Here is a 24,964-nt window from a genome sequence, read left to right on the forward strand (position 1 = left end):
ATACCGTACTGCATATTTGATGTGTTACAAGGGCATAAAACATAAACATAATAACAAAACAATTATATAATTGTATGACTTATTTTTAACACTTTCATGAGTTGGCCCTTTTTGGATCCCCGAGAACTTTTAGTATGATTTTTTTTTTTTTTAAGCCTGTCATTGCTCAAAAAATAATAATAAATCCAAATCAATGTTGTTAGTTATTGACCTATTTAAGGCTCCAATTATTTGACCTTAAATATTCCACTTTGAATTGTTTTGGGGGGGAAATGTTGCCTATTTTGAATTTTTTTTTTTACCCCCAAAAAATGACAAGGGCATGATCATGAAAATAATAAAAACAAAAAAAAATTATTATGTGACTTATTTTTAACACTTTGGATCCTCGAGAACTTTTAGTGTGATTTTTTTTTATTTTTGAAACCTGTCTTTGCTCAAAAAAATTATAATAAATCAAAATCAATGTTGTTATTATTGACATATTCTAGGGTCAAATTAAATGAAATATTCCACTCTGAAATTTACAGGCCTAAAAAACATAATAACAAAAAAATTATAATTATATGACTTATTTTTAACACTTTCATGAGTTGGCCCTTTTTGGATCCCCGAGAACTTTTAGTGTGATTTTATTTTAATTTTATTTTTTTAAATTATAATAAATACAAATCATTGTTATGTTTGACTTATTATAGGCTCCAACTAAATTAAATATTACACTCTGAAATATTTTTTTGAGGGAAAATATTGCATAGTTTTTCTTTGACGTCAAGGGCATGAACATGAAAATAATAAAAACTAAATAAATATAGGACTTATTTTTAACACTTTTATGAGTGGGGCCTCTTTGGATCCCCGAGAACTTTTAGTATGATTTTTTTTTTTTAACCTGTCATTGCTCAAAAAATAATAATGAATCAAAATCCATGTTGTCATTATTGACCTGTTGTAGGCTCCAATTAAATTCAACATTCCACTCTGAAATATTTTTTGGCGAAAATATTGCAACTTTTGTGTGTTTTCCGTATAAAAACAAAGGTTTCATTTGACAACAAGGGCATAAAACATGAAAATAATAAAAACTAAATAATAATTATATGACTTATTTTTAACACGTTAATGAGTGGGACCGATTTGGATCCCTGAGAACTTTAAGTATGATTGCTAAAATAAATAAATAAATACAATCAATGTTGTTATTATTGACCTATTCTTGGGTCAAATTAAATGAAATGTTCCACTCTGAAATATTTTTGGACAAAAATATTGCATATTTTGTGTGTTACAAAGGCATAAAACATAAAAATAATAACAAATTAAAAAATTATTATGACTTTTTTTCAACACTTTCATGAGTTTGCTCTTTTTGGATCCCCGATAACTTTTAGTGTGATTTTTTTTTTTATCCTGTCATTGCTCAAAAAATAATAATAAATCAAAATCAATGTTGTGAATTATTGACCTATTTAAGGCTCCAATTACTTGCCCTCAAATATTCATTTTTGAATTTTTGTGGGCAGGGAGATGTTGCTTATTTTGTATTTTTTTGCTAAAAAAAAAAATAGACAAGGGCATGCAACATAATAATAATAAGAACTAAATCATAATTATATGACTTATTTTTAACACTTTAATGAGTGGGGCCTTTTTGGATCCCCAAAAACCTTTAGTATGATTTTTTTTTTATCCTCTCATTGGTAAAAAATCTAAATCAATGTTATGAATTATTGACCTATTTAAGGCTCAAATGACTTGACCTTAAAATATTGCCTATTTTTTTGTTTTTTTGCCATAAAAAAAAGGTTTTCTCCGACAAAAAGGCATAAAAATTCAAATAATTTAAAATAATTCAATTATATTGACGGATAGGTCTAAAATTGGTCTTGAGATGTAAGCCTTAAAGTAAAAAATACTTTTGTTATATGACTTAGTTTTAAAACTTCAACTGCTTGGTTTTTTTCTGACAGAGGACATTTTTTTTACATTTTATCAAAAGCATTTTTATTGATTGCGTCTATCGCGATGTATATTGATATCGTTTTATCGCCCGACTATCAACTAATCAAAGGATAATGGTTGACTATTAAAATAATCGTTAATTGCAGCCCTGCACACAACAGTGACATCTGGTGGCAAAGTTGCGCATTGCAAGGGTGGCTTCTCCTTTATGCACACTATTAATAATAAAGCCCTTTTCTGCCGGAGTCCAATTTTATTTTCGTTAATATACGGGGGAAAAAATTCCCCATAAATATGTTTTGATATCTGACGGAGAATATATTTTAGTTATCGTGAGAATTCCTCCCTTCTTTTAACTTCTTTACTGACATTTGTCAATAAATCTGACTATATATATATATATATATATAAAACATGGAGGCTACTTTATCCCTTCAAGCCTGTTTTGCAGGTTTTCTTGCTCTTCAAGCGGAGCAGGGAAACCTGCAAAACAGGCTTGTATATTGTAACGATATTCTGGTATTGAGCACTGTCTAACGGATAAACCACAGTAACCTCGGCTATATATATATATATATATATATATATATATATATATATATATATATATATATATATATATATATATATATATATATATATATATATATATATATATATATATATATATATATATATATATATATATATATATATAACCCATCATGCCGACTAATAAACCCAACTAAATCCGAAATAAGAAAAATCAGCAAAACAATCCTGGACAGAATCAACACAAAAATGACCGACACAACAACAGTCAACCAATGGAGGAACACAGCAGCAGTAATCAAATAGTTCAGCAACATCCAAGACAAACAACAGCACAACTTTATCTCCTTCCATGTCGAAGAATGTTACCCTTCCATCACGCAAGACCTACTGACCAAAGCACTAGACTTTGCCTCGGACTACGACTCAATCACAGGCAAGGAAAGAAACATCATCATCCACGCAAAGAACTCCATACTCTTCCTCAACGGCACACCATGGCAAAAAAAGAACAATTCAACATTCGACGTCACCATGGGGAGTTTTGACGGAGCAGAAACGTGTGAACTTGTTTGGAGTTTCCTCCTCTCCCAGCTCGCTAGCCTCAACCTGAACCTTGGTATTTACCGTGATGACGGACTGGCAGTGTGTCGCACCTCACGGACTGGCAGTGTGTCGCACCTCACAGACTGGCAGTGTGTCGCACCTCACGGACTGGCAGTGTGTCGCACCTCACGGACTGGCAGTGTGTCGCACCTCACCAAGGAGCAGCGACAATACCAAGAAGCGTAGATGCCAAATCTTCAAAGAGAATGGCCTACGGATCACAATTGAAGCTGACAAGCAAACCATCAACTTCCTCGACGTCACTTTCAACCTGAGGAATAACAGCTACCAACCATTCACCAAACCCAACACAACACTCCAATACGTGCAACCACCCACCCACCACCACGAAAAGAATACCTACTGGAATTAATAAAAGACTATCGATGCTGTCATCTAGCAAAGCTGACTTCGACAAAGCAACCCCCCCGTACCAAACAGCACTTGATGAATGCGGACACAACTTCACCCTCACCTACGAACCCACGCCAGGAAACCAACCAAAAAGGAGCAGAAAAGGAAACAACATTATCTGGTACAACCCCCCATACAGTAAAAACGTCTCAACTAATATTGGCCACAAATTCCTCACCCTGATCGACAAACACTTCCCCAAAGGCAACACCCTAAGAAAAGTATTCAACAAGAACAACATTAAATTGAGTTACAGCTGCATGAACAACATACGACAAATCATTTCAAACCACAACAAAGCAATTGAAAAGGAGCCGCCCACCACCAGGCAGAACGACTCCAAAACCGACAAAGGCTGTAACTGCCGCAAGAAACCTGATTGCCCTCTCAACGGGGGGTGCTTACAACCATCAGTCGTTTACCAAGCAAAGGTAACACGCAAGGACATTAACACATCTGACACATATGTAGGATTAACTGAGGGAGAATTCAAAACCAGATGGAACAACCACAAAGCTTCTTTCAGGTGCAAAAGCGGGGTTTGTAAATCAAAGTTTCGCTGTATAATGTTGATATTTTGGTTGACATACTCTTAGCATTTATAAGTCCACAGCAAATCCCTCCATTTTGATATAAATAAAGATAACTCTTATAATATTCAAGACGTCATCTTGTGTTTTAGGTGAACCTGGCGAGCCATCCTCCCTGACCTTACAGGACACGTTGCCCGCCATGACCCAGGGCGAGGAACTGATGCCTTGCATCCCCGAGGGTCTTAGTTCAGACCTCCTGATGGACATGGAGACGGTCCTGTCCGGGTCTCACATGGACAGGGACAGCCTGCTCACCTGGCTATAGACCCCACCCGCGCACAGACCCGCCTGCCCGGCTCGTCTTAGAGAACCCTTGTCAGGACTTCTATGGATTTTGAGACGCTAGACCCGGGAGACTCACCTGAAATAACCCTGCCGCAGGTGGTAAGCTGCTAGAATTCTCCTTTTTTTTTTTTCTTCCTGGGAGCTCCTTTTTGAAGCGTTTTCAGGACGTTCTTGTAATCGTCACCCAGCAGGTGGCGCTGCTTCACTTTAATGCACATTTTCATGTTAACTTAGAAACGCGAGCTACGTTCCACGTTTAAGGACAAATTGAAGGTGGTCACATGTTACCTAAAAACAGTATTATTACTGGAGTATTACAAAGGTCAAAAACAAGTCCAGTGCCCAAAAAAAGCTAGCGTGTTTTCCCAAATGTGCTCAAATTGAAGTGAAGGTAAAAAAAAAAAGCTTTATTTTCTATTGATTGTATGCATTATACCAAGAAAAATATGTTAATTATTGGGGATTGCGGTGGTGTGGAAGTGTACTGCATCGTACTTTTGACTGTTTTCAAGAGGGGTGCACGGAAAAAATCAGTTCGCATCTGAATCGCGATTCTTATTCAACCCGGTTCTAAATGGATTCATAACTTTTTATCATTTTAATTATTTTTTTAATAAAAATCCATTTTTAGGCCATTTTCAAGCAACCAGAATGAGCTTTTCTATTATTACACTCAGTAAAACATTGCGAGAATCGGTTCTAATCGAGAATCAAAATCTGAATGGAATCAGAACCGGGTGGAATGGTTAGGCGGCCAAAGAGTCACACCAATACTTTCACTCTTGTCCGAATGTTAGACACACTTGGACACGACTTCAAGGTCAAATAATACTTATATTTGTGAAGAATTTGATGGAAGTTGTGTTGTTTTGATTGCATTTTCTTATTGTGCTTTTATCGGTAACACAAGAACCCGAGACAATGTTTTATATTCTTGCCGTGTTACAAAAATCTAATATTACCGGGATTTTTTTTTAAGCTTTTGATTGGAATTGATTGACACTTATGCAATTTGTTTTGTACAACTGCCGCAATGCACTGAGTTGTGTAACGTTAGCAAACCGCAACTTGTTCTTCCTCCGGCTATTAAGTTGACTTTTAGCTCGATGGTCAGCACGCTCGCCTCTCGTGCCGGCGACCTGGGTTAAGAGCAGTAAGAGAAAAAAGGCAATACAACCGAGAGAGAGAGTACACAGTCGCTGCAGTGGTGCCGTGACCCAGATTGACTTCAAGTTTAAAGCCTGGGCTTTTAGCTCGTTAGTCAGCGCGCTCGCCTCTAGTGCCGGCGACCTGGGTTAAGAGCAGTAAGAAAAAAAACACAACACAGCCGAGAGAGAGGGGGAGTACACACGGACTGCAGTGGTGCCGTGACCCGGATTGACTTCAAGTTTAAAGCCTGGGCTTTTAGCTCGTTAGTCAGCTTGCTCGCCTCTCATGCCAGTGACCTGGGTTCAGAGCGGTAAGAAAAAAAACACAACACAGCCAAGAGAGAGAGGGTGAGTACACACGGACTGCAGTGGTACCGTGACCCGGATTGACTTCAAGAGCAAGGCTGGCTATTGAGTTTAAAGCCTGGGCTTTTAGCTCGTTAGTCAGCATGCTCGCCTCTTCAGAGCAGTAGGAAAGAAACACGACACAGCCGAGAGAGAGGGGGAGTACACACGGGCTGCAGTGGTGCCGTGACCCGGATTGACTTCAAGTTTAAAGCCCTGGCTTTTAGCTCGTTAGTCAGCATGCTCGCCTCTAGTGCCGGCGACCTGGGTTAAGAGCAGTAAGAAAAAAATGCGACACAGCCGGGAGAGAGGGGGAGTACACGCGGACTGCAGTGGTGCCGTGACCCGGATTGACTTCAAGTTTATAGCCCGGGCTTTTAGCTCGTTAGTCAGTATGCTCGTCTCTTGTGCCGGCGACCTGGGTTCAGAGTGGTAAGAAAAATAACACAACACAGCCGAGAGAGAGGGGAAGTACACACGGACTGCAGTGGTGCTGTGACCCGGATTGACTTCAAGTTTAAAGCCTGGGCTTTTAGCTCGTTAGTCAGCTTGCTCGCCTCTCATGCCAGTGACCTGGGTTCAGAGTGGTAAGAAAAAAACACAACACAGCCAAGAGAGAGAGGGGGAGTACACACGGACTGCAGTGGTACCGTGACCCGGATTGACTTCAAGAGCAAGGCTGGCTATTGAGTTTATAGCCCGGGCTTTTAGCTCGTTAGTCAGCACGCTCGCCTCTCGTGCCAGCGACCTGGGTTCAGAGCAGTAGGAAAGAAACACGACACAGCCGAGAGAGAGGGGAGTACACACGGGCTGCAGTGGTGCCGTGACCCGGATTGACTTCAAGTTTACAGCCCGGGCTTTTAGCTCGTTAGTCAGCTTGCTCGCCTCCAGTGCCGGCAACCTGGGTTAAGAGCAGTAAGAAAAAAACACAACACAGCCAAGAGAGAGAGGGGGAGTACACACGGACTGCAGTGGTACCGTGACCCGGATTGACTTCAAGAGCAAGGCTGGCTATTGAGTTTAAAGCCCGGGCTTTTAGCTCGTTAGTCAGCACGCTCGCCTCTCGTGCCAGCGACCTGGGTTCAGAGCAGTAGGAAAGAAACACGACACAGCCGAGAGAGAGGGGAGTACACACGGGCTGCAGTGGTGCCGTGACCCGGATTGACTTCAAGCTTACAGCCCGGGCTTTTAGCTCGTTAGTCAGCTTGCTCGCCTCCAGTGCCGGCAACCTGGGTTAAGAGCAGTAAGAAAAAAACACAACACAGCCAAGAGAGAGAGGGGGAGTACACACGGACTGCAGTGGTACCGTGACCCGGATTGACTTCAAGAGCAAGGCTGGCTATTGAGTTTAAAGCCCGGGCTTTTAGCTCGTTAGTTAGCACGCTCGCCTCTCGGGCCAGAGCAGTAAGAGAAAAAAACGCAATACAACCAAGAGAGAGAGAGAGAGCGTACACAGTGAGAGTGCAGTGGTGCCGTGACCCGGATTGACTACAAGAGCGATGCTGGCTGTCCTGTGTTTTTAGCTCTGTGGTCAACATGCTGAGCACCAGGGTTTCGAGTCCTCTCCGGGGCGGAAATGGCAAGGAACCCAACCGGTTGCTAATGTCAATTAGCATTTTAGCTACACGCGTCTTCACATTTGAGGCCTTCGTCACATTTTAAAGCTCGTGTTTGTGTTGGTGTTTTCCCCCCGAGTCCCTCCAATGTATTTTCACTGCAAAGTGACGCTGGTCAAATGAATGCTTGTTTTTTTTTTTTTCTTCTTTTTCTTTCTGTTTGATGGTGAAGTTACAACAACATACAAGCATTCATTTCCTTTCAGGAAAAAAGAAAAAAAAAAAGGTAACCAGTGAATGAAGACATTGCATTGCTCCTTCTGTGTTGTTTTGTTATTATGATTTGAATATTATCACACATCCCAGTGCAACACACTACCTTATCTGTTATTTATCTTACAACACTCCATATACACAATCATTGTATGTAACATCACACACTTTACTTTCTACCTTTTTATGCATGTGCTTTGTATCCATTTTATTGTCTCCTTACTTTCTCTATAATCTGTTTTTTTTTTGGATGCATAATAAAGATAATAAATGATTTTTTTTCCCGTCTGGATTATATTCTTGAGACATTTGGGGGCAACATGTCAATCATAAACACTGGAAAATGGGTTAATAAATCAAGAAATTCATTTCATTTTGTATTGATCTCCTTCATTGATGTGCATCTTTGATGGATAGACAATTATAGCTCAATTATAGCTCAATTATACCTCAATTATAGCTCAATTATTAATGATACATTTACACAGCTATGTCTGAGAAGGAGCAGGATGAAGACAAATGGTATATTTCCTGCCCCCGTCAACATAATACATAGTCTTACTTAATGGATATTATCTAAAGCAACAATTACATGCAAATATTATGAAAACACACAAAAAAACACAACAAGTGCAAAACTTCATGAAGTACAAACCAAACAAAAAAAAACAAAAGTAATATACACCTCATGGGATGATACAAAACAAATACAAAACCAGGCAAAAAATAGGTAAAATAATAAATATAAATCAAAATGTAAACACTTATGGATGTCCATATGATCTTATTGTTCTGTCTTTATATATTTTTTTCAATTGGAATATATTTTTACAGTCTTTTATCTCATTGTAAAGAGACTTCCATAGTGGAACTGATGTACACTTTTGTGTTAAAGTAGTCCTTGAATACTGAAGTTGGAAATGACCTTTTCTTCTCTGCTCTTCATCCTCACAAGTCATGACAAACATTTGTTGTACATTTGCTGCTAATGTTTGACTTTTAGCCTTAAACACGACACATTATGTCTGGAACTTAACTAGCTGCTGTAGTTTGACTTTTAGTCTTAAACACGACACATCATGTCTGTAACTTTACTGGCTGCTGTAGTTTGACTTTTAGTCTTAAACACGACACATCATGTCTGTAACTTTACTAGCTGCTGTAGTTTGACTTTTAGTCTTAAACACGACACATCATGTCTGGAACTTTACTGGCTGCTGTAGTTTGACTTTTAGTCTTAAACATGACACATCATGTCTGGAACTTTACTGGCTGCTGTAGTTTGACTTTTAGTCTTAAACACGACACATCATGTCTGTAACTTTACTAGCTGCTGTAGTTTGACTTTTAGTCTTAAACACGACACATCATGTCTGGAACTTTACTGGCTGCTGTAGTTTGACTTTTAGTCTTAAACATGACACATCATGTCTGGAACTTTACTGGCTGCTGTAGTTTGACTTTTAGTCTTAAACACGACACATCATGTCTGGAACTTTACTGGCTGCTGTAGTTTGACTTTTAGTCTTAAACACGACACATCATGTCTGGAACTTTACTAGCTGCTGTAGTTTGACTTTTAGTCTTAAACACGACACATCATGTCTGTAACTTTACTAGCTGCTGTAGTTTGACTTTTAGTCTTAAACATGACACATCATGTCTGTAACTTTACTAGCTGCTGTAGTTTGACTTTTAGTCTTAAACACGACACATCATGTCTGTAACTTTACTGGCTGCTGTAGTTTGACTTTTAGTCTTAAACACGACACATCATGTCTGTAACTTTACTGGCTGCTGTAGTTTGACTTTTAGTCTTAAACACGACACATCATGTCTGTAACTTTACTAGCTGCTGTAGTTTGACTTTTAGTCTTAAACACGACACATCATGTCTGGAACTTTACTGGCTGCTGTAGTTTGACTTTTAGTCTTAAACACGACACATCATGTCTGGAACTTTACTAGCTGCTGTAGTTTGACTTTTAGTCTTAAACACGACACATCATGTCTGGAACTTTACTAGCTGCTGTAGTTTGACTTTTAGTCTTAAACACGACACATCATGTCTGGAACTTTACTGGCTGCTGTAGTTTGACTTTTAGCCTTAAACACGACACATCATGTCTGGAACTTTACTAGCTGCTGTAGTTTGACTTTTAGTCTTAAACACGACACATCATGTCTGTAACTTTACTGGCTGCTGTAGTTTGACTTTTAGCCTTAAACACGACACATCATGTCTGGAACTTTACTAGCTGCTGTAGTTTGACTTTTAGTCTTAAACACGACACATCATGTCTGTAACTTTACTGGCTGCTGTAGTTTGACTTTTAGTCTTAAACACGACACATCATGTCTGTAACTTTACTGGCTGCTGTAGTTTGACTTTTAGTCTTAAACAAGACACATCATGTCTGGAACTTAACTAGCTGCTGTAGTTTGACTTTTAGTCTTAAACACGACACATTATGTCTGGAACTTTACTAGCTGCTGTAGTTTGACTTTTAGTCTTAAACACGACACATCATGTCTGGAACTTTACTAGCTGCTGTAGTTTGACTTTTAGTCTTAAACATGACACATCATGTCTGTAACTTTACTAGCTGCTGTAGTTTGACTTTTAGTCTTAAACACGACACATTATGTCTGGAACTTTACTAGCTGCTGTAGTTTGACTTTTAGCCTTAAACACGACACATTATGTCTGGAACTTTACTAGCTGCTGTAGTTTGACTTTTAGTCTTAAACACGACACATCATGTCTGGAACTTTACTAGCTGCTGTAGTTTGACTTTTAGTCTTAAACACGACACATCATGTCTGTAACTTTACTGGCTGCTGTAGTTTGACTTTTAGTCTTAAACACGACACATCATGTCTGTAACTTTACTAGCTGCTGTAGTTTGACTTTTAGTCTTAAACACGACACATCATGTCTGTAACTTTACTGGCTGCTGTAGTTTGACTTTTAGTCTTAAACACGACACATCATGTCTGGAACTTTACTAGCTGCTGTAGTTTGACTTTTAGTCTTAAACACGACACATCATGTCTGTAACTTTACTGGCTGCTGTAGTTTGACTTTTAGTCTTAAACACGACACATCATGTCTGTAACTTTACTAGCTGCTGTAGTTTGACTTTTAGTCTTAAACACGACACATCATGTCTGTAACTTTACTGGCTGCTGTAGTTTGACTTTTAGTCTTAAACACGACACATCATGTCTGGAACTTAACTAGCTGCTGTAGTTTGACTTTTAGTCTTAAACACGACACATCATGTCTGTAACTTTACTAGCTGCTGTAGTTTGACTTTTAGTCTTAAACACGACACATCATGTCTGGAACTTAACTAGCTGCTGTAGTTTGACTTTTAGTCTTAAACACGACACATCATGTCTGTAACTTTACTGGCTGCTGTAGTTTGACTTTTAGTCTTAAACACGACACATCATGTCTGGAACTTTACTGGCTGCTGTAGTTTGAATAAACCTGAATTAATAAATAATATCTTAGTGTGTAATCTACTTTATGAATAATCCTTATAGATCTTTTCTGTAGTTGATACAATGCCTTTATGTTACTCTTATATGTGTTCCCCCACACTTTATGTTACTCTTATGTGTTCCCCCACACTTTATGTTACTCTTATATGTGTTCCCCCACACTTTATGTTACTCTTATATGTGTTCCCCCACACTTTATGTTACTCTTATGTGTTCCCCCACACTTTATGTTACTCTTATGTGTTCCCCCACACTTTATGTTACTCTTATATGTGTTCCCCCACACTTTATGTTACTCTTATGTGTTCCCCCACACTTTATGTTACTCTTATGTGTGTTCCCCCACACTTTATGTTACTCTTATGTGTTCCCCCACACTTTATGTTACTCTTATATGTGTTCCCCCACACTTTATGTTACTCTTATGTGTTCCCCCACACTTTATGTTACTCTTATATGTGTTCCCCCACACTTTATGTTACTCTTATGTGTTCCCCCACACTTTATGTTACTCTTATGTGTTCCCCCACACTTTATGTTACTCTTATATGTGTTCCCCTACACTTTATGTTACTCTTATGGGTTCCCCCACACTTTATGTTACTCTTATATGTGTTCCCCCACACTTTATGTTACTCTTATGTGTTCCCCCACACTTTATGTTACTCTTATATGTGTTCCCCTACACTTTATGTTACTCTTATGTGTGTTCCCCCACACTTTATGTTACTCTTATATGTGTTCCCCCACACTTTGTTACTCTCATGTGTTCCCCCACACTTTATGTTACTCTTATATGTGTTCCCCCACACTTTATGTTACTCTGTGTTCCCCCACACTTTATGTTACTCTTATATGTTCCCCCACACTTTATGTTACTCTTATATGTGTTCCCCCACACTTTGTTACTCTCATGTGTTCCCCCACACTTTATGTTACTCTTATATGTGTTCCCCCACACTTTATGTTACTCGTATGTGTTCCCCCACACTTTATGTTACTCTTATGTGTTCCCCCACACTTTATGTTACTCTTATGTGTTCCCCCACACTTTATGTTACTCTTATATGTTCCCCCACACTTTATGTTACTCTTATATGTGTTCCCCCACACTTTATGTTACTCTTATATGTGTTCCCCCACACTTTGTTACTCTCATGTGTTCCCCCACACTTTATGTTACTCTTATGTGTTCCCCCACACTTTATGTTACTCTTATGTGTTCCCCCACACTTTATGTTACTCTTATATGTGTTCCCCTACACTTTATGTTACTCTTATGTGTGTTCCCCCACACTTTATGTTACTCTTATATGTGTTCCCCCACACTTTGTTACTCTCATGTGTTCCCCCACACTTTATGTTACTCTTATATGTGTTCCCCCACACTTTATGTTACTCTGTGTTCCCCCACACTTTATGTTACTCTTATATGTTCCCCCACACTTTATGTTACTCTTATATGTGTTCCCCCACACTTTGTTACTCTCATGTGTTCCCCCACACTTTATGTTACTCTTATATGTGTTCCCCCACACTTTATGTTACTCTTATGTGTTCCCCCACACTTTATGTTACTCTTATATGTGTTCCCCCACACTTTATGTTACTCTCATGTGTTCCCCCACACTTTATGTTACTCTTATATGTGTTCCCCCACACTTTATGTTACTCTGTGTTCCCCCACACTTTATGTTACTCTTATATGTTCCCCCACACTTTATGTTACTCTTATATGTGTTCCCCCACACTTTGTTACTCTCATGTGTTCCCCCACACTTTATGTTACTCTTATATGTGTTCCCCCACACTTTATGTTACTCGTATGTGTTCCCCCACACTTTATGTTACTCTTATGTGTTCCCCCACACTTTATGTTACTCTTATGTGTTCCCCCACACTTTATGTTACTCTTATATGTTCCCCCACACTTTATGTTACTGTTATGTGTTCCCCCACACTTTATGTTACTCTTATATGTGTTCCCCCACACTTTATGTTACTCTTATATGTGTTCCCCCACACTTTATGTTACTCTTATATGTGTTCCCCCACACTTTATGTTACTCTTATGTGTGTTCCCCCACACTTTATGTTACTCTTATATGTGTTCCCCTACACTTTATGTTACTCTTATGTGTGTTCCCCCACACTTTATGTTACTCTTATATGTGTTCCCCCACACTTTGTTACTCTCATGTGTTCCCCCACACTTTATGTTACTCTTATATGTGTTCCCCCACACTTTATGTTACTCTTATGTGTTCCCCCACACTTTATGTTACTCTTATGTGTTCCCCCACACTTTATGTTACTCTTATATGTTCCCCCACACTTTATGTTACTCTTATATGTGTTCCCCCACACTTTATGTTACTCTTATATGTGTTCCCCCACACTTTGTTACTCTCATGTGTTCCCCCACACTTTATGTTACTCTTATGTGTTCCCCCACACTTTATGTTACTCTTATGTGTTCCCCCACACTTTATGTTACTCTTATATGTGTTCCCCTACACTTTATGTTACTCTTATGTGTGTTCCCCCACACTTTATGTTACTCTTATATGTGTTCCCCCACACTTTGTTACTCTCATGTGTTCCCCCACACTTTATGTTACTCTTATATGTGTTCCCCCACACTTTATGTTACTCTGTGTTCCCCCACACTTTATGTTACTCTTATATGTTCCCCCACACTTTATGTTACTCTTATATGTGTTCCCCCACACTTTGTTACTCTCATGTGTTCCCCCACACTTTATGTTACTCTTATATGTGTTCCCCCACACTTTATGTTACTCTTATGTGTTCCCCCACACTTTATGTTACTCTTATATGTGTTCCCCCACACTTTATGTTACTCTCATGTGTTCCCCCACACTTTATGTTACTCTTATATGTGTTCCCCCACACTTTATGTTACTCTGTGTTCCCCCACACTTTATGTTACTCTTATATGTTCCCCCACACTTTATGTTACTCTTATATGTGTTCCCCCACACTTTGTTACTCTCATGTGTTCCCCCACACTTTATGTTACTCTTATATGTGTTCCCCCACACTTTATGTTACTCGTATGTGTTCCCCCACACTTTATGTTACTCTTATGTGTTCCCCCACACTTTATGTTACTCTTATGTGTTCCCCCACACTTTATGTTACTCTTATATGTTCCCCCACACTTTATGTTACTGTTATGTGTTCCCCCACACTTTATGTTACTCTTATATGTGTTCCCCCACACTTTATGTTACTCTTATATGTGTTCCCCCACACTTTATGTTACTCTTATATGTGTTCCCCCACACTTTATGTTACTCTTATGTGTGTTCCCCCACACTTTATGTTACTCTTATATGTGTTCCCCTACACTTTATGTTACTCTTATGTGTGTTCCCCCACACTTTATGTTACTCTTATATGTGTTCCCCCACACTTTGTTACTCTCATGTGTTCCCCCACACTTTATGTTACTCTTATATGTGTTCCCCCACACTTTATGTTACTCTGTGTTCCCCCACACTTTATGTTACTCTTATATGTTCCCCCACACTTTATGTTACTCTTATATGTGTTCCCCCACACTTTGTTACTCTCATGTGTTCCCCCACACTTTATGTTACTCTTATATGTGTTCCCCCACACTTTATGTTACTCGTATGTGTTCCCCCACACTTTATGTTACTCTTATATGTGTTCCCCCACACTTTATGTTACTCTTATATGTGTTCCCCCACACTTTATGTTACTCTTATGTGTTCCCCCACACTTTATGTTACTCTTATGTGTTCCCCCACACTTTATGTTACTCTTATATGTTCCCCCACACTTTATGTTACTGTTATGTGTTCCCCCACACTTTATGTTACTCTTATATGTGTTCCCCCACACTTTATGTTACTCTTATATGTGTTCCCCCACACTTTATGTTACTCTTATATGTGTTCCCCCACACTTTATGTTACTCTTATGTGTTCCCCCACACTTTATGTTACTCTTATGTGTTCCCCCACACTTTATGTTACTCTTGTGTTCCCCCACACTTTATGTTACTCTTATATGTGTTCCCCCACACTTTATGTTACTCTTATGTGTTCCCCCACACTTTATGTTACTCTTATGTGTTCCCCCACACTTTATGTTACTCTTATATGTGTTCCCCCACACTTTATGTTACTCGTATGTGTTCCCCCACACTTTATGTTACTCTTATGTGTTCCCCCACACTTTATGTTACTCTTATGTATTCCCTCACACTTTATGTTACTCTTATGTGTTCCCCCACACTTTATGTTACTCTTATGTGTTCCCCCACACTTTATGTTACTCTTATGTGTTCCCCCACACTTTATGTTACTCTTATGTGTTCCCCCACACTTTATGTTACTCTTATGTGTTCCCCCACACGGCCACACTTTATGTTACCGCTACTACGCCCCCTAGTGGCCGTGGAGCAGGAAATGGATGACGTCACCTCAATCTTGCTGGACGGAAGTGGACTAAATGGCGGGTTCAATGTGCTAAATCAAGTGGACTTTTGATCTTCTAACATCTCGACTTTGATTTCCATGCAGATGGTAGACTGATATGAATCATTCTGAAAGTAAAACGCAGGAAGTAATCATTTAGAGACGATGACGCAATCACGTGACCTTTAAACGATTACCGTAACTGATACGTCATAACTTGTCGTTTAACGTTAAAACAAAGTCATCTACGTCGATTATAATGGCACTTCTATGTTGTAAGTGTATCCACGTGACAAGTAAATGTTAACAATTGAAAATGTTATCGTTTAAAAGTTTTGTTTCGTCTGAAACCGGAAGTGGCAGACGAGGGGCGGTGTCCGCGCATGCGCGCCAGGTTCGCTAGCGGCTAATGTTGCTAAAAGCTAAACGAGAAGGGACTTTCCACCTCGCCTGACTCAGTCAATAGCTAGTGGTGAGTCAACATTTATGGGGAAGTGAAAATAAAGTTCATCTTTTGACTCACATTCCACGCTGTGGTCCGGAATTTGTAGTTAGCGTGTCTTTCTAATAACCGTAGCGTTAGCATTAGCGTCAGCTGCCGTCCAGTTCGTCAGATGCTAACTGTGTCTCTTTAAATAGCAATTGTGAGTAAATATTTTTTATATTCTTACATTTTGTCTGTCTTAACATAGCAAAGCTACTAAAACCTGAGCTTTGACAGGAAGTACATCCATTATCGAGAATTTGCCATTCCGGAATTCGACCCCGGAAGGGACAAGCGGTAGAAAAAATGGATGGATGGGATGCTCTATGTGCGCGAACCGTGAGTGTGTGGATGTTGGAACGGTTCAAATCGGATGAGAAGTGTGGGATATGGAGAGGTTTGTATATTGCCCATTCATTTTCAATGGGGGGAAAATTCCTGGTAATTTCGGGAAATTTTCGAAACTGGGAAACATGCTGGCTTAAATGTTCAGGGTGTGTGGATGGTGGGACGGTTCAAATCAGATAGGAAATGTGGGCTATGCAGTAGATTGTGTATTGCCCATTCACTGTCAATCGGGAGAAAATTCCAGGAATTTGGGGGAAAGGGAAAAAACATGTTATGCGTTCAATATATTGGAAGAGTAGTGCGGGTGTATAGAGTCTGAATTGGGTAAAGAGTGGCCCAGAATTTTGGGAATTGTAGAACTATGAATACTGGAAATCTAGGCATTTTGGAAAAAACAATAGTTTTAAAAATATTGATACTAGCACAATTGTCCTTGATGATATGAATGCGTGGATGTTGGAATTTTTGGGATCGGTTGAAAAATGTTGACGTAACAGTTTGAGTAGAGAATTGTATTTTGGAATTCCTGTAATTTGGCGAAAACAGGGAATTTGTAAGGAAAAAAATAGGAGCATTTGTTGTTCCAACTGTGAGGAATGATTTGATGGTGAAAAACAGTTGAAAAATGTGGGCTGTGAAAACTTTCCAGTAAGAAGTGAAAATAGGGCTTTGGAGAACCGGGAATTCCTGGATTTTTTTGGAACTTGGAAATTGGTAGTTTGATTGTCCAAGGTGAACGGTTCAAATCTGGTGAGAAATGTGGGCTATGCAGTAGATTGTATATTGCCCATTCACTGTTAATCGGGAGAAAATTCCACGAAAACCAGGAATTTGGGGAAAGGGAAAACATGTTTTGCGTGGGTGGATGGTTGAGTCGGAATTTGGTAAAAAGTGGCACCGAATTTTGGGCATTGTAGAACTATGAATACGTCCATTCATTTGAATGGGAATTTTCTGGAAATGGAGGGATTTTGGAAAAAACAATACTTTTGAAAATATTGATACTAGCACAATTGTCCTTGATGATATGAATGGAATTTTTGGAATCGGTTGAAAAATATTGACGTAACAGTTTGAGTAGAGAATTGGTATTTCGGAATTCCTGTAATTTGGGGAAAACGGAATTTGTACTTAGAAAAAAATAGGAGCATTTGTTGTCCCAACTGAGAGGAATTATTTGATGGTGAAATGGTCAAAAGCCGTTGAAAAATGTGGGTTGCAAAAACTTTCCGGGAAGAGGTGACAATAGGACTTTGGAAAACCGGGAATTCCTGGAATTTCTTTGAACTTGGAAATTGGTAGTTTGATTGTCCAAGGTGAGTGGAGTGTGTGGATAGTGGAGCGGTTCAAATCTGGTGAGAAATGTGGGCTATGCAGTAGATTGTATATTGCCCATTCTATGTTAATCTGCAGAAAATTCCACGAAAACCGGGAATTTGGGGAAAGGTAAAATGTATTTTGCGTTCAATATATCGGAAGAGTAGTGTGGGTGGATGGTTGAAAAGTCGGAATTGGGTAAAAAGTGGTGCACAATTTTGAGAATGTTGGGCATTGTAGAACTATGAATACGTCCATTCATTTGAGTGGGAATATCCTGGAAATGTGGGGATTTAGGAAAAAACAAGAATTTTAGAAAATATTGATATCAGCACAATTGTCCTTGATGACAAGATGTTGGATTTTTTGGAATCGGTTGAAAAGTGTTGACGTAGTAACTGTTTGAGTTGAGACTTGGTGTTTCGGAATTCCTGGAATTTTGGGAAAACCACGAATTTGTACGGAACAAAATAGGAGTATTTGTTGTCCCAACTAAGAGGAATGATTTGACGGTAAAATAGTCAAAAACTGTTGAAAAATGCGGGCTGTGAAAACTTTCCGGGAAGAGGTGACAATAGGGCTTTGGAAAACTGGGAATTCTGGGAATTTTTTAAACTTTCAAATGGTAGTTTGATTGTCCAAGGTGAGTGGAGTGTGTGGATGTTGGAACGATACAAATCGGGTAAGAAATGTGGGAGTTGTGCATGTTTGGAAAACGGCCCTTTCATTTTCAATGGGCAAAATGTTCCGGGAAAAAACGGGAATTCTGGATAATCCAGGATTATTATTATTTTTTTAAATTTTTGGGCAACTCACGATTCCCGGTTAAGCTGAATATTTTAATACTCGAACTGTTTAGATCGGATGAAAAACTTTTGCAGCGGAATAATAATAATAAAGACATTATTTTCCTGGTGTAGAATCTTAATGTATTTCATTGTGTGAATGCTTCACACACATGTAGAAAGTAACTATATATGTAGGCCTGGGTTACATGGCCTACAAATAAAATGTAAGATTGTTTTCTGAAAAAAATCGATTTATATAATTTTCCCCCTATTACTACAGAGAAAATTCATAACAAGTTTCACTTTTATTTACATTAAAAAAGTATATATTTTTAATAGTCAGGGTTTCCCACACATTCATTTATTTGTGGCGGATCGCCACGAAATAATTATGTCCGCCACAAATAAAATAAAAATTTGGTATTTTTTTTGTCCTCTGCAGCTTCTCAGGCAAATCATATAGTAGATGTAGATGCCCATATAGGCTGTTCACATTTACTTTATAAAAGAGAAGTGTAGGATACTTCTCTTGTTGCCTTATTTGTATTTGACTTTATTAAATGTATTTCTATTAGAAACACCACATGTGTATATAACAAAGGGTGCAAAGTGTGCAGGCAGTAGGAAACACATGGTTAAGTGTAGGGAGTAAAACTGATGGCAGTCTAAAGTTCAAGATTTTTGGAGCTCTTTGTTCAGTGGATCAGATGTTTGATGAAGCTCTGTGTCTATCTACCACCACTACTGTTTTCTGTTTATTTGTTACTGACTGTGGCAGGACACCTGTTTCACTTTATGTTGCTGGTAAATAATATGCTTGTAGTAGTAGGCTAAAGTTAAATTATTTAGTATGCACTAATTAAAGGGGCAGAGCTTTAAGAGACATTTTAGCTTTTATATTTTATAAGATATATTTTTTGTAAGAACCACAATTAATAAATATATTTCAGTGAATAACTTATTGTTCAAATCTGTATATAAATATGTACATAAAGTGTTGTAATTATATTGTAAAATGGATGGATGGACATTTAAAACAAAACTGTTATTATTAATTAGTAAGTATACATTTTTTGAGCCTTTTTAGAGAAAATCATATCATTGTAGTAAATTATGCAAATTACTCTATGATGTCATGTGACCACGCCCATAGCCACGCCCCCACCGCCACAGGTATCTTGGCAGTTTATGGAAAACACTGCAGACACATTATTTTCTCTAAATTTAAATCATTGCCCAGGCCTGTATTACAATGTTGTTCCTGTCGTTTTGTCAACTTAACTGACTTTTCTTTATTTTTCATTTTTCAGGTTCTGCGAAGGCCAAAGTGAGACGGGACAGCTGATACTATTATTTACTGACATTTTCTAATAGTGATCTTTTTCCTGCATCATGGATACTTAAACACCCTTAAAGGGGATGCCCGGGCGGGGGGCGGGGGGAAGAGATGTTTGAGATGTGACTTGTGTGTTTGGGTTAATGTTTAGGTTATTTTTTTTTTCATCGAGCTTTTATGTTTTAATTGGACGGAGGTCTGGGTTAGAGTCTGCAGCTTCCTCCCACTTACTAAAAACATGTTCAAACAGTGTTTCTTAACCATGGCGCAAGCGCCCCCTAGAGGCCACCAAAAATGTCCGTGTGTCAGCTGTGGTCCGTGTGGGCCGCAGCGGTACTCAGTTGTAATACACTTTTCCACCACTTGTGGCAGTAATGACAATATCAAACAAGTTTGGAGCTAAAGTTATAGAGAAGTTTCTCAGGTGCAAAAATTATGACTAAATTGGTGCACATGCATTTTGTTTATTTATTTTATCTCAACATAATTGTATGTAAATGTATTTTTATTCAGTTATTTATTAGTCCCTTATTACACAGTGTTTATTTTCCCATCCGCCTGACTTAAGCCTATGGTTTACGTGTTAAATTTGCCATTTGTGAGCGCCAGCTAATTTTTTTATCGGATTCTAAAAATGCCATTACTCACAAAAGAAAACGTAAAAATTGGAATAAAAGAGCAGTCCCACCTCTCACCCTGAAAAGTCAACTGGGATAGGCTCCAGCTCAGATAATGAGGACAAAGTGGTACAGAAAATGGAGGCATGTGGCAGATTTACAAGCATATTTCTTAATGATCCAGGCTGAATTGATTTAGAATGTAGCACATTAAAGGAGAACTGCACTTTTTGGGGGGGATTTTGCTTATTGTTCACAATCATTATGAGAGACAAGAACACAAATGTCTTTTTTTGGGGGGGATTAAAAAAATACTTGGAAGATGCGGCTAATGGAGCCTTCAAAGCCTCTAAAACAACTTCAAAACCCTCCAATGTTTTACATACACACTGCAAGTATATATATAATGTAGTAACAGACACCTTCATAACAATATGTAATATGTACAATATACACACTGCAAGTACATATATAATGTAGTAACAAACACCTTCATAACAATATGTAATATGTACAATATACACACTGCAAGTATATATATAATGTAGTAACAGATCCCTTCATAACAATATGTAATATGTACAATATACACACTGCAAGTACATATATAATGTAGTAACAAACACCTTCATAACAATATGTAATATGTACAATACACACACTGCAAGTATATATATAATGTAGTAACAGACACCTTCATAACAATATGTAATATGTACAATATACACACTGCAAGTATATATATAATGTAGTAACAGACACCTTCATAACAATATGTAATATGTACAATATACACACTGCAAGTATATATATAATGTAGTAACAGACACCTTCATAACAATATGTAATATGTACAATATACACACTGCAAGTATATATATAATGTAGTAACAGACACCTTCATAACAATATGTAATATGTACAATACACACACTGCAAGTATATATATAATGTAGTAACAGACACCTTCATAACAATATGTAATATGTACAATATACACACTGCAAGTATATATACACTGCAAAAACTGAATTCTAAGTAAGATGAAATATGTCAAATAAGGGTGATATTTGCTTATTTTCTGTCTGATAAGATAATTCTTCTCACTAAGCAGATTTTATGTAGAGTGTTTTACTTGTTTCAAGGGTTTTGGTCCTAAATGACCTCAGTAAGATATTACAGCTTGTTGCTGAGATGTTATGACCTATATTGAGTAAAACATGCTTGAAACTACAATATCAACTGATGCAAAGCTGTGTCATCAACATTCACAAGTATAAAACTACTTTTTCAAAGTAATCATTTCTTACTTCAAGCATGAAAAAAAAAATCATGATGAAAAAATCATTATGTCAAGATAATGGCACTAGCATTTACTTAATTTAAGAATATTTTTCAACATATTGAGCAAAAAGGTCTCTTTTTTTTTCTAGCAAGAAAAGTGCACTTGTTATTAGTGACAATATACTTATTTTAAGGTATTTTGGGGTTCGTTGAGGTTAGCTAATTTGACTTGTTTTGGAAAGTCTTGACCAGCCGAATTTTCTTGTTCTATTGGCAGATAATTTTGCTTAGTTCAAGTAAAATACCCCTAATTTTTGTAATTTTTTTTCTTGTTTTTTGAACACTGACTTTTTGCGGTGTTTATAATGTAGTAACAAACACCTTCATAACAATATATATAATATGTACAAAATACACACTGCAAATATATATATAATGTAGTAACAGACACCTTCATTACAATATGTAATATGTACAATATTTACCCTAATTTGGTCATTTTAGTCATTGCCGGAACTAATTCCTCGGCGCGTTGATTTCTGTTTCCATAGCAGCACACTTCTGACTTCTGGCAACAAATTTGTGTTCCTACTTCCAAAAACAAACGCCTGTTTTCTCTAATCATGGCAGACATTGTAAAAGACGACTGTTTTTTTGGACAAATGAGGATTCACAGCCTTCTCTTTTTGAAGCTGAAGATACTGAGGATGAGCTAGTGCTTCTGAAAGTGAGCAAGAAGGAAGAGTGTGACGTCGGAGCGGACGAAAGCCGAGAGAGTTGAGGTGAACGTGACTCGAACCTGCAAAATGTGGAATTTGAAGCCATGCCACTTCGACATAAATGGATTGCTTACCCAAATAAACCGGGAAAAAACCTCTCTGGCCAGCTGGACCAAACGGATAACTGTCCCATCGAGTGAGTCACAATTAATTATTGATCATGATACACGCAGCAACAACTACAGTACATAGTTAGCCATGGCTGGCTGTGTACAAACAAAGCATTACGGATACTGTAGTATGATTGTTCAAGTTTTCCACTCAGTACAGATTGGTATTGTGCGCGTCAAACTCAAACGCGTTTTGTGTTGACGCCGTTGCTCGCTTATCTCTTTCCGTAGTTAGCTTTTACGGCTAATACCGTCGCATGTCGATGTGTTCGTACGCTAGAAAAAGAGTGTTTTTTCTTACAATAACAATGTTGCTACAGTTTGGTTATTATACAAGTTACAGAACGTAAATGCATTTTTAAAGTGATTTAGAGGTAGAATTATTTGCATTGCTAGTCACCAAGAACAAGACATTTTTTACATGTTAGAATGCAAAAAAAACCAACTTTTGTCTTCTTGTCTCTCATAATGATTTTGAACGATAGGCAAAATTCCAAAAAAAAGGTGCAGTTCCCATTTTAAATGCTATGTCATCCGTTTTGATTCTTTTTAGTTTCACTTTGACTGTTTTTTTTTTATCTGTTTTGTGGGTGAGAGCATGAAAGATCTCAAACATCCCCCCCCCTCCCCCGGTGGGCATCTCCTCCCCCCCTAAACAAATGGAGACTCTAGTTCAGCTGAAAAACAACCCGTTCCTGCTTGGTCTGTGTCGTAACGGCCCCCCGCCGGACCTGCAGTACGACAACTCTTCGGGTATTTATCCACACTTTGGATGGTTTTTTTCCTTCCTTTTTCGCAACCTTCTGACGCGTTCTTCCGTCCGCAGAGCTTTTCCGCATCTCCACCTTCGCCCGTTTCCCGGCGAGCGCCGTCACGGAGCGCAGCCTGGCCCGAGCCGGGTGGTTCTACACGGGCGTGGGCGACCGCGTGCAGTGTTTCCGCTGCAACGTGACGGCCGAGGGCTGGCTGGCCGGCGACTGTCCCATCGAGAAACACCGCCAGCTGTCGCCTTCCTGCTCCTTCGTCCAGAGCCTCCCGTCCACCGCCAACCTGCTGTCCTCCTCGCACTCCGCCTTCTCCCCGCTACGCGTCGCGCCCGCCGTCCCGGTAAGATGGAAAGGCTTTATTTACCAATCAATTATTTTTTTTTGCAACTTGCTCACGGTTATTTTGTTTATCAAACCAAACAAATGTAACAAGAACACCACAGGCTAGCTTATGTTCCTATTAGTGTGTATATTTTTCACAATTACTAAAATGCTCGTCATTGCTATCAATATTTTAGTTTCGGTACCGGTACCAAAATGTTTTTTGATATTTTTCAAAATAAAGGGCACCACAAAAATGTTATTATTGGCTTTAATTAACCAGAAAATCGTATGATACATTAAATATATGGTTTATTATTGCAATCAAAGAATGTGATGAACATAGTAGACAACTTGTCTTACTGCTGACGTATGCAGTAACATATTGTGTCATTTATACACCTATTATTTTGTCAAAATTAGTGTTGTCCCGATACCAATATTTTAGTACTGGTACCAAAAAAATTTTTGATAGTTTTCGGTACTTTTTCATACTTTTCTAAATAAAGGGGACCACAAAAAATGGCATTATTGGCTTTATTTTAACAAAAAAATGTATGGTACATTAAACATGTTTCTTATTGCAATTTTGTCTTTAAAATAAATAGTGAACATACTAGACAACTTGTCTTTTAGTAGTAAGTAAACAAACAAAGGCTACTAATTAGTCTGCTGACGTATGCAGTAACATATTGTGTCATTTATACACCTATTATATTGTCAATATTAGTGTTGTCCCGATGCCAATATTTTAGTACTGGTACCAAATTGTATTTTGATACTTTTCGGTACTTTTCTAAATAAAGGGGACCACAAAAAATGGAATTATTGGCTTTATTTGAACAAAAAACCTTGCGGTTTCTTATTGCAATTGAAGAACAATTTAGTCCTTAAATAAAATAGTGAACATACTAGACAACTTGTCTTTTAGTAGTAAGTAAACAAACAAAGGCTACTAATTAGTCTGCTGACATATGCAGTAACATATTGTGTCATTTATCATTCTATTATATTGTCAATATTAGTGTTGTCCCGATGCCAATATTTTAGTACTGGTACCAAATTGTATTTCGATACTTTTCGGTACTTTTCTAAATAAAGGGGATCACAAAAAATTG

General features: G+C 38.2%; 2 protein-coding genes across 2 annotated transcripts in view; both read left to right on the forward strand.

Annotated features, from left to right (window-relative positions):
* The window catches only part of LOC133651220 (transcriptional coactivator YAP1-like), a 30,997-nt gene extending 23,027 nt beyond the window's left edge, over positions 1-7,970 (forward strand). Inside the window, 1 exon segment of the mRNA XM_062049253.1 lies at positions 4,196-7,970. Within this exon segment, the coding sequence (XP_061905237.1) occupies positions 4,196-4,371 (176 nt within the window). The 3' untranslated portion in view covers positions 4,372-7,970.
* The window catches only part of LOC133649988 (baculoviral IAP repeat-containing protein 2-like), a 42,415-nt gene continuing 21,851 nt past the window's right edge, over positions 4,401-24,964 (forward strand). The window contains exons 1-3 of the mRNA XM_062046704.1: positions 4,401-4,490; positions 19,943-23,511; positions 23,585-23,865. Of these exons, the coding sequence (XP_061902688.1) occupies positions 23,418-23,511; positions 23,585-23,865 (375 nt within the window). The 5' untranslated portion in view covers positions 4,401-4,490; positions 19,943-23,417. The remainder of the gene's footprint in view (positions 4,491-19,942; positions 23,512-23,584; positions 23,866-24,964) is intronic.

Source organism: Entelurus aequoreus, linkage group LG05 (genome assembly GCF_033978785.1).
Source record: "Entelurus aequoreus isolate RoL-2023_Sb linkage group LG05, RoL_Eaeq_v1.1, whole genome shotgun sequence".
Classification (NCBI taxonomy): Eukaryota; Metazoa; Chordata; class Actinopteri; order Syngnathiformes; family Syngnathidae; genus Entelurus; species Entelurus aequoreus.